The sequence below is a fragment of the Astyanax mexicanus genome, chromosome 2, assembly GCF_023375975.1.
Source record: "Astyanax mexicanus isolate ESR-SI-001 chromosome 2, AstMex3_surface, whole genome shotgun sequence".
NCBI lineage: Eukaryota > Metazoa > Chordata > Actinopteri > Characiformes > Acestrorhamphidae > Astyanax > Astyanax mexicanus.
Window position 1 is genome coordinate 58,249,923 of NC_064409.1, and position 14,713 is coordinate 58,264,635.

The window sequence follows — 14,713 nt, forward strand, 5'->3', positions numbered from 1 at the left end:
TTGATGTTTTTTGCCTTTTCTGTTCCTCCACATAACCTCCAGAATATTATTATTAATAATTCCTTTCCTTATTCTTTTTCTTCCAGCAATCGCATTTGTTCGACAACACGGCAACAGTATTTTTTGCCATATTTATGGGTATATGGGGTGAGTAAAGGGTCTTATTGTAAATTTTCACTTGTGTTTTAGTGCCCCCTGGAGGCAGAACAGCAACACTGAACCTTTTTGTTTTTTTGGGGAGATTTATCGATTCACATTTGAAATATATAGCTCTGGAAAAAATTAAGACCACTCCTTTTTCTGAATTAGTTTATCTGATTTTGCTATTTATAGGTATATGTTTAAGTAAAATGAAAATTGTTGTTTTATTCTATAAACTACAGACAACATTTCTCCCAAATTCCAATTAAAAATATCGTCATTTAGAGCATTTATTAGCAGAAAATGAGAAATGGCTGAAATAACAAAAAAGATGCAGAGCTTTCAGACCTCAAATAATACAAGGAAAACAAGTTCATATTCTTACAGTTTTAAGAGTTCAGAAATCAATATTTGGTGGAATAACCCTGATTTTTAATCACAGTTTTAATGCATAATGGCATTAGAAGACTAACGCTTTTAGTTTTACTACTTAACTAAAACATTGCTCTTGAAAACAGTAACACAAATATGTATACTTGTAGACAACTGTTCAGTAAGTACTACCCAGAAATATATTACATATAGGCAATTCTTGTACATCATAAGTTCATAACTCTTGTAGATTTCATCAGCTATTACTGAACTTCCATGTAGGAGCAGTCAGCTACAAAATAAAAGCTAATGATTTGCACATGCTTTGTGTAGTGACTCTTTTCCTGGAGTTCTGGAAGCGGAGGCAGGCCAGGCTGGAGTACGAGTGGGATCTTGTGGACTTTGAAGAAGAACAACAGCAGCTGCAGCTCAGGCCTGAGTACGAGACCAAGTGCACCAGCCGCCGCCGTAACAAAGTCACACAGGTAAGCAAGCATCTTTCTCACAGGAGCATTTTTTTTTTACATTTATATTTTTCCATGTGTTGTTACAGTTATGCACATTTGATACCAATATTAATTCTACAACCTTGATTATCCAATATCAGTCGGATGTCATATTTTTCCTCTCTTAAACTAAGCTGTTAATAATATTTTTTTTAGAATTCACATTGCTAAACAGAGACATCTAAAGAACATCATGCTCAAACTGTGAAACAAATGTTCTGCTTCCCTATGAAGCCTAGTATGCTGGCATGTATTCTTGAATCAGGTTAAGCATTTACATGATATTGTAGGCCAATGGGATCATATCAGATTATACTTTTTATTTTTAATTTTTCTTCAATTTAGTTTATTGATCTTGGTCAGTATACTGTAGACTAATACCAATACCAAAAATCAGATCAGCACACCCCAACAAATACAATAAAGTTAGCCATTAAAATGTGTTTATATATAACTAATATATAAAAATAATAATAATATAAATAAAATGCAGAATGTCTTTTTTTATGCTGTTTTACTTGGATGATTGTATGAATGACTGAATGATGGAGGAAAAGAGAGCACACACAGAGTTACATTGCAGAAAGCTGGAACCAGATTAATTGACTTGAATAAAATTAATTAAATTAACATTAATGTTCCCATTCAGGTTATAAATAATGTACACATTTGATTTAAGTAAATTGGCTGTACTCCTGTTCACTGTAGGAGATGGAGTGGGTTCTAGAACAACCGGTCGTTGGTTTAGTAGGCAAGATCTTCCTGTGCTGGTCCACTGTGGTCCTGTGGGTAAGACTCGCACAGGATAAGCACAGACTAGGGTTTTTTGTGTGTGCGTTTTTGTCTGCGTTTTTGTGTGTGAGCATTGTATCCCTGCAGTTCAGTAAGCTGCTCATAACTGTTCATGGCTTGGTTTCCCATTTTAGAAAAAAGCTGTTTTTTTATGGTAAATGGTTGAGCGAGCATCGCACTGAATGCTCTCTCTACTATAAAAAAGATATTGTGGGAAACTAGGCCAGGTTAATTTTCTTGCAAACTTTACGCCAATAAAAAAAAAAATCGAAAGTGTGTAACATGAATGTTGTTAATAAACAACAGGTGGAGAAGATCCAGATGTCCAGACAGCGTTCTGTCAGAGCTTACGCATGCCTGACTGTAGGTGTGTGCTGGTGGTGGTTGTGCTAAATGCTAACTGCATTGTTCCCTGGTCTGATTGCTTGCTGTGTAGGAGATGGAGCCTTACTTCCCTGTAACTAGCAAGTGTGCTCGCGCCTGCCTGTCTGGGGCCACTGTCTTGTTCTGGGTGAGCATCAGTGCCACTGCTACATGGAGTGCAGTGGTACCTCAACTTCATCACTTACACACATACACAATAATACTTCATCAGTCTTCATCAATCTTCATCATTAATTGAGCCTATCAAATGAATAGCAATATAATGGCCATTTTTACCAGAATACTCCAGAGTCAAACAGACAAAAAACATTTGGGATTTGATTGGAAACAGTATCTGTAAAGTAAAAGACTTTGATTTTAAGTAAAAGTCCCCTGTTCCCAGCCCAGTTAGCATCTGGACTGTCGCAATTCCTGATCCTGTTGATGGCAGAAGCAGAGCCAATTCTCAGGTAAAGACAGGTCGAAGCTGGTGATTGGTCAAGGTAAGGTGACCTAATATTAGTCTCCTGGTAGAATTAGACTTGAGCTTTTATTTTTCACCTTTGGGAGAAATCAATTATATATATATATATATATATATATATATATATATATATATATATATATATATATATATATATATATATATATATATATATATTTTATTTTTTATTTTTTTTTTTTTTTTTACATAAAAATGTGCTTTATTTAGACTAGAGTTCTTTTTTCATTAAATCACTTAAAGTCAAATAACTTAATAATAAAAGGAGGAAGAAATTGTTGATATATGGTTATTCCTTAGAATGGCTCAATTTTAAACACTGACATTTTGAGATTGTTGTTTTGACACTTTTGCAGTCTCTGGAATGTATAAATGTAGATGCTATTTAATACACAACTGTATAAATTGTATTATATGCAGAAAAATATATCAGAATATCTTAATTTTAAGTAATCTTTCATGGTCACTGTGTAACAGCAGCAAATTGAGGTAAGTAATGGAATGGAAGTGAACGTTTGGAAAGATAGACGTTTATGTCCGTGGATGCACGTTTGAGTAGCATGTTGTTTTTAAGGTTTCCAGGTTTTTGTATGTTTAAGTTTATTTATTTTACACTTGATTAACTGTTAAAATAGTTTACATTGCATTCTCAACTCTGACATACCTCTTTTCTATTCTCTGTTTCATTCTTTATGAAGATCTCTCTGATCATAGCCAGTATCATTGGAGTGATAGCATATCGGCTTGCTGTGTTTGCTGCATTGGCCAGCGTCATGAAGGACAGCCCCACCAATAAGATGGAGCTGGTGGGCTCACTAATAACCCCACAGCTTGCCACCTCTGTGACTGCCTCCTGTATTAACTTCGTCATCATCATGATTCTTAACTTTTTCTATGAGCGCGTTGCCATCTGGATCACAGATATGGGTGAGTTAGACCAGCTTGTTATGGATGCCAATGTTTTTTATTCACTTTAAAGCTAGAAGTATCCTCGCTGTTAACTATGCGTTCTAATTTCCCTGATGCCTGCCTGGTGTATCCTGCGTCTGTTTGTTAGTCTGCTTTGTCGATTGTGCTCATCCTTAGTAATTAATATAATGTTTATGTAAGGTGCAGTACATACAATAATGGTAGGGGCAATGCAGGCACTCAGCAGCATCAAAATAGTGGAGTGGTTTGAAGAAAAGCTGTGTGGGAGCCTGCATTTCATATACGTTTATTCCTCTGTTTCAAATGGCACATTATGGTCCTGTAGTTTTCATATTCAGAGGGTGTCCCATTTCTGATCTAAAGAGTGTTCATGTTTGCCCTCTATGTGCCCTTGCTTAGAGTTTGTTCCAAGCTTTCAGGCTGTAGCATTCAGTGACCAAACTGACTGTGGAACTAGCTAAACTGTTGTTTTTCCTGTACTTAGCCCTTTCTATTTCTGTGTGCAGAGGTCCCTAAAACTCATCTGGAGTATGAAAACAAGCTGACCATCAAGATGTTCCTCTTTCAGTTTGTAAACTACTACTCCTCCTGTTTCTACGTGGCCTTCTTTAAGGGAAAGTTTGTGGGCTACCCCGGAAAGTACACATACATGTTTAATGGGAGCGGGCTTAGGAATGAAGAGGTATGTATCTGCAGATCCTTAAATGGCATCAATCTTATCAAGTCTTATATTTGTTTAGATAAAATTGCATTTATTTGTGTTTGAAATATTGGTATACAAAGGCCTACAGATCTTTAGTTTTTAGTACTGCTCTGTATTGAAAGGACCACAATGAATCATAATGTAACGGCTCAAACAGCTTGTCAGCTTATTCTGCATCATCACTGACAGTGTTTGTTAATTCTGCAGTGTGACCCTGGTGGCTGCCTGATTGAGTTGACCACTCAGCTGGTGATTGTCATGACTGGTAAACAAGTTTGGGGTAACATCCAAGAAGCTCTGCTTCCGTAAGTGTCTTGTAAAGTATGTGTGCAAAGATTAGTTAGAGCTTGTTTGAATCCAATTATGAGAATCCATGTACTGGATTCATGTTTGTTTATCATGTTCCTTAGTGAATGTTATAAGTGGGACTTGTACAATTTATTAGCATATTCCTCCCTGATTGGCTCAATAGGGTTGCTACTTGTCATACACTGTGGCATGTGGCAGCTCTCTTTTGAAATAAATAGAGTGCATTGATGCAAAGTGGCAAATGGACAAGTGCTGTTACTGTGCTGCATCTGTGGTAAATAGAGTGTAGTAATGCAGTGTGCTTGTGTGTGCAGCTGGCTGAAGAACTGGTGGAGCAGTAGGAAGGCTCGTAGTCACCCTGAGAGTCTGTACAGTCGTTGGGAGCAGGACTATGACCTGCAGAACTTCAGCCAGTTTGGTCTTTTCTACGAGTACCTTGAGATGGGTAAGTGTAAAATATTGCTATATCAGGGTTTGAACGGTTATGAAAAAAACAATAGCAATTTCCAGGCCTGGATAAGTTTTGGAAAAATAAAAATACCCAGAAAGTTTTGGTAAAGTCATGGAAGTTTAGTCTACAAATCTTTGTGTTTCATTTTACCGAAGGAAAAAAATCTATTTTAAGCTAACAAATACATAAATTCAGTAATTTAGCCCTATACAATGGAGCTTTCAGGATCTGACACACATTTTATTATTAAAGATTGTGTGTCAACATTTTATCAGATTCATTTTAGGCCTCCTATAACCAATTTTGATTGTAGTTTTAGTTTTGGTTTTATTGTTCATGTCTCCACTAATGTTTTAAAAATCATATGGTCATAAAAACATTTGCCTTGAAGGCACGGAAAAGTTATTAACAAATCATGGAAATGTATTGGTTAAAACATGTATGAACCCTGTATATCAAAGTATTACAATATTATGTTTTGCAATACTGTACTGAATCTCAAAAACACAGTATTGTGTTTCTATCCATTTTTCATAAAAATGTATGCATATGTTGGGAGTATTTTGGTATTTTGTCTGGAATTATCTGAGTTAAACTGTATAAATCTATCTCTATTTCTTCATGTCAATCATTCATCTCTCTTTACTTTTGTCTCCATTTTCCACAGTAATCCAGTTTGGTTTTATCACACTCTTTGTGGCCTCCTTTCCACTGGCTCCTCTTTTGGCCTTGATTAATAATATTCTGGAGGTGCGTGTGGATGCGTGGAAGTTGACTACTCAGTTCCGTAGACCTGTAGCAGCGAAAGCCCACAGTATTGGAGCCTGGGATGAAATTCTCAACATGATTGCTGTCTTCTCTGTTGTCACCAATGTGAGTTAACTTGTGCCTGTTCATCTTTCACTTGTCTGTTCTGCTTTGACTTGACAATATATTATTTTTACTTCTACACATTCTCAGATTTGTTTGTTTCTCTCTTGATCAGGCTTTCATCGTGGCGTTTACCTCAGATATGATTCCTCGGCTTGTGTATCTATACGCATATCACCCTGGAACTGAGCTCACCATGCAGGGCTACGTCAACAACAGCCTATCCATCTTCAACATCTCACAGCTGCACAGCGATAATACACCTGATCCTGGTGAAAATCCTGCCTGGTTTAACAATTCTGTAATTACAACCTGCAGGTTTGTTCAGATTATATTACTGTATTAGAGTATTCTTTTATTTTTGTTACAGATGGATGTCTAACTTGGGATTTGTGTGTATGTTTGTGTGCTTAGGTACCGTGATTACCGCTATCCTCCTGGCCATGAGTATGAGTACTCTCACACCATGCAGTTCTGGCACATCCTGGCTGCCAAAATGGCATTTATTATCATTATGGAGGTGGGCCATCGTTGTTTTCATTCTTCAGACAATGAGTCTTTAACCCAATCTTACTTTACATTTGACCAGCAATATTTAGATAATGCTGTCAGCATGTGCTGTACACATTTAAATTTGGGTATTTAAGGGCATATTATTGTTTTATCAGAGTAATAATAACTAGTATATAAATGGTATTGCTAGTTTGTTAGTTCAAACCAATGACTGTAGACAAATAGACAGTGCAGCATCTCTCAAAATTCGGAAGCCTCCACTGGTCTAGCACTTCTGCTGGCTGTTTGCAGTATATTCCCCATAGGTTTCAGTTAATTTACTATCTATGTTTTTGTCCTTTACACTGTATTTCCATCTGCAGTGTCTCATTATTACAGTTAGTTTTCCCTGTGCTAATATTGGCACATTTTTCCCCCTGTTTTAAAACAGAAGACGGGTTACACCTACGGGTTAAGTGATTGACAGCCGTAGATGAAACAGACCATCTGCAGTTTACATTGAGAAGCTGTGTTGTTATTATCATTCAAGTATTAAAGGGTTAAACCGTGTTTTTTTCCTTATATCTCTTCCTTAACTTCATCACTGATGTATTAATATGTCTGTTCTTTTTCAGCACGTGGTGTTTGTAGTGAAGTTCTTAGTGGCATGGCTGATCCCAGATGTACCGTCAGACGTGCAGGCTCGTGTAAAGCGTGAGCGATACCTGGTGCAGGAGTACTTGCACAACTATGAAGTGGACAAGCTGAAAAAGCAGCTGAATCAGATGGGAGGAGGAGAGTGCATCTGTCCAACAGTAGCTCAGCCTTTAAAACATGAGGTTGTATCTGAATGCCTGACCTAATCTCAGCTTTCTGTTCTTATGTGAAAATGAAAGCGGCTCCTATCAGGCACTTCCCTGACCTCAAACCCCAGACACTGACTGTTCTTGCCATTCTACTCATAAGCAGAGTGAAAATACTGATCTTGGATCTGCTCCTTTCCGCCCAAACACATACTCATTTAGACATGAAGGTAAAAGTACTTTAGCTCTTTTACTTTGAGACGTCTGATGCAAAAGGCCAAATGTGGCTTCTTTTATTATTGAACTGTGGTTTAGAAACTCTTTTTTTTATTATGTGTTGTTTATTATCTCTTATTCAGATTTAAGATTATTTTTATCAAACCCATTATGCAGCCAAAGACAAGATGCCTTATTTCTATATATCTATAGCTTGTATTACTCTCTTCAAGGCAAAAATGTGAGTCGTTATATCAGCACAGATGCCTGTTCATTTTAGTGAAGTTCAACCTTTCAGATAAGAAGTTCAGGGGAAACTTCAGTTTATATTTATTTCTGTATGAAGACATTTTACATAAATAGATTTTAAATGCATTTAAAATCATAGACAGTTTAACTTAAAGACCTCTATAAGCTCTTGATTAACTATCAGTAAAATGTAAAACAGTATTTTCACAATCAGGACACTGTACAGTGCACAGTTCACTCATCACTACAAAGTGCCCTTTTCATAGCATGCAGCTGCACAAGGTTGTTGCAAGGAGCTTTTCTTTTATTCCTGTGAAATATACCGTACCTCTATGCAAAATAAGAGCAAGTGCACCACATTTCTCAAGTACATTCTGTCTGCCACCAGGTGATGTCACTAGTGCATTCACACTCTTATTTAAAGAACAGACACCTCAGCCGATGGTGGTTGCAAGCAATCAGCACCTCGAACCCTGTGAACCAAATCCAGCCAAAACTTACTGTTTAAAGCCAAAGTGTAAAGAGTGTAAAGAGTAACTAGCGTTTAATGCAGGACTGAAAGAGGAGTCTAGGCACACTAATGGCTTTTAATGTGCCTTTATTTATCTTCACATTTATTACAGAGGAGTAAAGTCCAGCTGTAGTCATGGGAACTCTGTGAGTGTCTCTTTTGTTCGTTTGTTTTTTCTTTTCATTTTCTGTTCTTTTTACAGGTCAGGGGACATAAATGAGATTGTGTAATGTTGTTGTCTTGCACAAAGCACTTAATGAAGAAGGGGTTTGTCAGTGTGATTAATGTATTTACACTACAGTATCAGTGTTGTAATGAAATGCCTGAAATCAAGACGGCAGGCCAACCGTCCAGGTCTGCTGTGGATAGAAGAGATTAGTTGATGTAAATTACTGTCAGTGCTTTGTAAAGCATCACAGTACAGTAAAATTGATGTAATTTTAGCATTGGGTAGCATTTGGGCCCATGCATACATACATACATACATACATACAGAAACATATGCTGTGCTTAAGTTCCTTTTATCCTGAAGCAAATCATTGTTAATTTGTTCCCCTTTACATGCATGTAAGTGTTCCACCCTCTCTCCCTGTGTATGTCTGTCAAATGTCCTACAGAACATATGTAAACAACACTGGTATCACAACACAAATAAAGCCACTCAAGTTTATGTAGATTAGTAATTGGTTTTCAATGTTTACAGTAAATGCCACACTCTGGTTTTGTTTATATTTGTGAATTGAATTCTAAAGACTTTTTGTTCAGATTGTTCAGTTTGTTTAGGAATTATGACATAAAATGATAGGATAAATCATGAAAAAATCTTGTTTATGTTTGCCATTTGTTTTTTTTTTGTTTTTTTTTTCTAATTTTCTATGCACATTTCTCAAAATGCCTAAAATGCTACAGATCATACATACTAAGATTTCTATGCATTTGTTAGAGGTGAAATGCAAAAAATCATGGTTGTGTTTCAGTGTGCACTTCTGCCTGTATGCTGGTATGTTCTGCTGTTTTGGCCCTTTAAATATAATTCCAGATTGGACTTTATCTGTATAGACAATCAACAACCTTTGCGCCAAAATCATTTGTCTTTTGTTACTGATCATCTCTGTTTTAAAACACCATTATTGATTTTGTAATGCTGTAGCAATTTGCCAAGTTACTAAGTTATCATTGGATCTGAAATCATAAATGAATATAATTTTAAATAAATGAAAAATCTATTTCTTGTGGTTCATTTTTATATTTTCTCGCTCATCGGTTTGTTCTGTTATGTTGTAATATGTCCCTCGGTCACTCAAAGTAATTATCGCAGAAATTACTAAATGCATATTTTTTTCTACTGTGTATGTCCAAATGTTTTTGGGTACGCCTTCAAATGAATTAACTTTTAGGTTGCACCCATTGCTGTTATAGATGTGTAAATGCACAGACTGATTGGTTTGATTTGTAAATTCCCATAAATATGGCTAATAGAATAGAACTCTTCAGGTCAGGGAAACTGAATGCTTAGTGTTAGACATGGGCTATGGGGATTCATAGCCCCTGGCCTGAGCTCTGTTGCAGTGAAACTGGGTTCTCAATAATGATGGAGCTCCTTCCACATGTTTTAGGATTTGCTGTGAATTGTGGGAGGAAGTGAGGTGATTATCATCCAACATTCAGCAGTAACACTTTTTGATTAATCAAATTCTCACAGCCGTGCTTCTTAATCTGGTAGTAAGTCTTCCCAGTAGACAGTAGAGACAGTTACTCTAACAAAAGCAGGATAAACTGTCTAATACTCTACATTTTAAAAGAAACGAATGTATGAGCCGGTTCCCCAGTACTTATAGTGTATTTCTGATGGCACACTTTCTAATGAGAGCAGCGTCATCAGTAGCAGATGGCATGAGGGGGCAGATATTTACCTTGGGTTATTTACCTGTTACCAAAGAATGTAGGGGTGGGAAGAAAGGTGGGGACACTCCTATTAATCTTCCCTTCCTCACAGAGACGGGGCTGCAGGAGGAGCATCTATGCAGAGATGGCAAGCAACCACACACTGGTAGGTAACTGCTGCAGGTCTGTCTTTCTTATATTGTGCAGATAAATGTGGGAGATTTAGGCACATTATTGCCTTTTGTTAATTATTTATTTATAATATATATATATATATATAAATATAATATATATATACAAGTAACCTGCTAATCATTGGTAAACATTCAAATATAGATTTTAATTCCAAGTGGTGTAGTAGGTGCAACTGTTACAACTACCCTTCACTGAAACACGGAAAAAACACAGTTTATGACCAGCTAAGTTTTTGGTTCTTACCTAAATTTATATCTGATAAATGTCTTGATTGGAGAGTCAAATAATTCTGAGCATTGTACTTTATCACTGTTTTTCCAGAAGTTTAGTTGTAACACGGTGTAAAAAGAAACACCATCGTGTGAAGAGTGTGCTTTAGCATGCTAGCTACCTCTCCAGATCAGGAACTTCAAAATTGTGCTGTATTACTGCCACCAAGAGGACATTAAATTACCTAGACACACAAGTCTGTGACTGAGAAAGGTTATGGCAAAAACATGGTATTATACGGAGAAAAAAATATGCATGGCCACGATTTAGATTAAGACGTGGGAATGAGATAATTAAGGCTTGGCACAATATGACTGCATAAGCAAGGTAAACGGGTCTGCTTACTGTCTGCATCTGAGCCCATCAGATTTTAGTACGAGAATAAAGTGTCTTTAACTTAGAATTATGCCATGTCTCGCAAGAGACTCTAAAGTATCTCCGTAATTTATTCCAGAATAAAAATAAAAAGAAACCAATTCACTCTCCATTTTCTTACAAAAGATAATTATTGGATTGGAGCTTTGATGTAATATTCAGTCTTCTTCATGGACATTAGTTTTTCAGAAAAGCAAGCTTTATTTTTTTGGTTACAACTTAGTTATTTTGTCTCCATGCCTTAATAAGTTGTGGCCATGCATTATTTTTATTTTTATTTTAAATATGTTGTTACCTTAGGGTCTCAATGTATTAAGAGTCAGTACATTAACAAACATTCATGAATTTATGGTTAAAAAATCACAGTAATAAACTCATGGATTATGTTACAGAAGATATTATATTATTATAATATATCATAATATATTTTTATCATTATAAAAAATGTGTGCTAAAAGTTAATTTATTTAACTCTCTACAGTAGCTTCTTGAAGCGCTTCTACAATGCCTTCAGTCTTACTAGTTATGATGTGGTATATAGATATAACATGGTTTATGGCAAACTTTCAAGCCTAAATGTATGAATTGTTACTAATACTTGTCTATTAAAATTTTATAAAGAATAGTTGTCTTCTATCATTGTTTCTCCAGAGATTTTGAGAGATTTCTACAGAACATTAAGACAAAAAAGTAAAAAAAACAAAAAAAAAAACATTGATGTTTGTTTTTCATAGTCATGAATATGTTAGAAATTCTGGATTGATGTTTCTATGACACACAAGAAACTAACTAAATATTCATTCTTCCTACAACAAAAAATCTATTATTTAATTGTTTGTATTTTCTACCTTGCTTTAATCTGCTACCTATTCTCATTATGAAATGGGCCAAAAAATTAAGCTTTCTATGTTTCCTGACAGTAGTGATTCTCAAATCGCTACAGTAATCGTAAATCTAGAACCTTACATCTACACCAACCATGATCTTGGTGATTTATTGTCCTAATACTCACTGGATCAGTATGGTAGATTATGGTTGGATCTGAAGTCCCCAGGGTGGTCTATATCTTCAGGACTGGACTTGGAAGCAAATTGTTTTAGTGTTCACCTGCTCCAGCACACAGATCTATTAAAGTCCATGCCAATTTGAAAAAGTCCATGATTTAAATAGAGAAATGTCCAGTGCAGATGCTCTTTTCTTTAATTAGGGTTATTTAGATTCTTTGTGTTCTCTGTATAATTTATTTTGGTTTAACTTGATTGTGTTTCCCTTGCGTAGCATGAGTTTGGGGTGGAGGGTGGATAAGAGTCTCCAAAGATGGAGCCACCATTTGATGAGATAGTTACTGCTCATTTGAAGAGTTGTTTTGTACGTTAAATAAGTTACTCAGCCGGAGTTTGGCCCAGCCTTGTTACTCTGCCCCCAGTGACACTACACTGCTAATGTGGTGATCAGTAATTAGTATGATATTCATTTCTAGGTCCCTGATCTTTTTTTTAATGTTCTTTCTTTCTATTCCTTTCTTTTTGCAGGCGGACACTGTGTCCTGCAGTATGACGGCTCCTGGTCAGGGTGTCATGCGCTTTGTCCAGTTCTTTCTGATGCCGGGCTTTTTCTTAGGAGTGCTGATTTTGGGCGTGCCTCTTAATGTCTTCTCTCTGTGGGTGTTCTCCCGCCGCCTGAGCCGAAGTAACCGTACCATCCTCTTCCTGCACAACCTGGCCATGGCTGACACCTTCTGGCTGCTGGCCTTGCCATTCCTCATCCAGTACCATTTGGTAGGGATGCAGTGGTCTCTGGGCCTGCCTTTTTGCAAGGTCATCCGTCTCCTCTACCACAACTACTTCTACCTCAGTATATTCTTTGTGACATGCCTGAGTGTTGACCGGTACCTGGCTATCGTCCATCCCCTTCGTTCACCTGTTCTCCTCACTCGTCGACGTGCCGTCATTTTATGCATCAGTGTTTGGCTGTTGGCCTTAGCTCTGAGCATTCCAGTGGGCCAACTGACCTACACCTCTCACTGTGAACACAACAACAGGACAGTCTGCATCATCTACGTCTTCATGGATGAGTTTAATGCCAGCCTGTTGTATTCCCTGAGCTGTTCATGCCTGGGGTTCTTTTTCCCCTTCATTGCGCTCAGCTACTGCTACATCCACAGCGTGTGCCACTTGCGCAGGAGGGCCGACCCCCGCCTCAGAGGCCTGGCCTGGGAACTAGGCGTAGCCATGGTCATCTTCGGACTCTTCTACCTGCCCTATCACCTAAGCAGGAATGCAGCCATTATCATGACAGCTCTGGTTCCCCAGGACTCCTCAGCGAAGGAGGCGGCCTACCTGGCCTTCTCTCTGGAGATGTGTGTGTGCAGCCTGTCCTCCTGCACCAACCCTCTGTTCAGCTGCTTTGCAGGAAGGCCCGTTCGCAGGGAGCTGAGGTCCACTCTCATGAGGCTGTGGAAAAAACGCAGAGTGGAGCCTCAAACGAAGCAGAAGAAAGAGGAGAGGAACACGAGTGAAGTAAGCACTGTGACAGCCAGCAAGGCAGAGACTGGTGCTAAGATCAAACCCTGGAGCAGCACAGTGACTGTGAAACTGGTTCACTCGAGGGGTCTGGTGTCGACTCTGACAGCTGAGGCACAGAGCAGATGATTCAGATGCTTCCAAAGAGCCTTAGTGATGAGACTAGACCAGTCTTATAGCTGTGTGATGGTCTGTCTCCCAGTATTAGACACTGTTGGAAAGTTTGCAGTATGGACATTTAATATACAAGTTCTTGTGGATCAGTCCTTTTGCTCTGTTTGTAATCTTTGTCCTTTGTGAAATCACTCTTTAATTAAAATTTTTCTTTTATACATTTTCTGTCCATGCACACATTCTGTCCTATTTTTGTTTTGGGTTTAATAATATCTATTTGTACTTTTTTGTTACTATTTTCTATTTGTCAGCATAATTCTTGCCTGTAGCTTTTGTTCTTTATCCTTTTTGTCATTGCATGCTTCTGTCTTGTATCAGTGTATTTTATTTTCCTTTTTTTCCGTTCTGTTCTTTATATTTGTCTTTTTGCATGTCTTTCTACACCTTCTGTCTATCCTTCTTACTCCTTTTTTCATTAGTTAATTCCTTTGATCCTTTTCTTCTTTTTTCTTCGTCTGTTAGTCTGCACTTCATTAATTCTTTAATCTTTCAAGTTATTTTTTCTTTCTTCCTTACTTTATTTCTTTCTTTTCGACCTTCTGATGTTCTGCTATTAATTTGTTTTAACAATTTTGCTGTCTTTCATTCCTTTGTTACCTTATTGTGTTACTTTATACTTTTTGTCTTTCTTTATTTCTGTTTTTTATCATTTCTAGCTTCTTTTTCATCTATTCTTTTTGTCCATTCTTCTTTCTCTTTTTCATTTTACCTATAATCTACAATTGCTGCCCTATATTCTTTACAGGCCAGTTAAATTATTAGTATCCATGCCTTTTCTTTCTTTCTTTCTTTCTGTCTTTCTTTTTACTATTCTGTCATTCATTCAATCCTTCCCTTTCTCTTTCCGATGTTTTTCTTAACATCCTTATTTTCTTTATCCTTTGCAGTGTTTTACTCTGGTGATGATGATGTATGCATTTTGTGTTTTCCTGTATTGTTCAGATTTCTTGTTCAGATCAGATCGTTTCGGTGCAGATAGAGGGATGGAGGGGCAGATTTACACACACTGACAGTGCAGCTGCCCTCTTCACCCCTGTCTTGTCTCTGGACAGGACCCTTGAGACCCCCATGCACACACACTGA

The 14,713-nt window shown here is 37.3% G+C and overlaps 2 protein-coding genes across 7 annotated transcripts in view; both read left to right on the forward strand.

The window, feature by feature from the left end:
- ano5a (anoctamin 5a) overlaps positions 1-9,436 on the forward strand; it is a 43,357-nt gene extending 33,921 nt beyond the window's left edge. For 5 of the 6 annotated variants that reach the window (XM_049474636.1, XM_007228231.4, XM_049474637.1 and 2 more), the window contains 11 exons: positions 87-147; positions 847-998; positions 2,248-2,322; positions 3,375-3,603; positions 4,113-4,288; positions 4,517-4,614; positions 4,933-5,063; positions 5,737-5,942; positions 6,055-6,257; positions 6,354-6,459; positions 7,067-9,436. In XM_049474636.1, the coding sequence (XP_049330593.1) occupies positions 87-147; positions 847-998; positions 2,248-2,322; positions 3,375-3,603; positions 4,113-4,288; positions 4,517-4,614; positions 4,933-5,063; positions 5,737-5,942; positions 6,055-6,257; positions 6,354-6,459; positions 7,067-7,294 (1,665 nt within the window). In that variant the 3' untranslated portion in view covers positions 7,295-9,436. Of the gene's footprint in view, positions 1-86; positions 148-846; positions 999-1,727; positions 1,809-2,247; positions 2,323-3,374; positions 3,604-4,112; positions 4,289-4,516; positions 4,615-4,932; positions 5,064-5,736; positions 5,943-6,054; positions 6,258-6,353; positions 6,460-7,066 lie in introns of all 6 variants that reach the window. The other variant, XM_022672188.2, reaches the window with a different exon arrangement.
- Positions 9,437-9,926: 490 nt separating this feature from the next.
- Positions 9,927-13,790, forward strand: LOC103041761 (P2Y purinoceptor 1-like). The gene is made up of 2 exons (XM_007228306.4): positions 9,927-10,260; positions 12,467-13,790. The coding sequence occupies exons 1-2, from the start codon at positions 10,240-10,242 to the stop codon at positions 13,583-13,585; spliced, it is 1,140 nt and encodes a 379-aa protein (XP_007228368.3). The 5' UTR covers positions 9,927-10,239; the 3' UTR covers positions 13,586-13,790.
- The last annotated feature ends 923 nt before the right edge of the window (positions 13,791-14,713 follow it).

Coding starts and splice junctions, on each gene's coding strand:
- LOC103041761 (XM_007228306.4), top strand. CDS start 10,240: ATGGCAAGCAACCACACACTG. Junction 10,261..12,466: donor TGGCAAGCAACCACACACTG/GTAGGTAACTGC, acceptor TTCTTTTTGCAG/GCGGACACTGTGTCCTGCAG.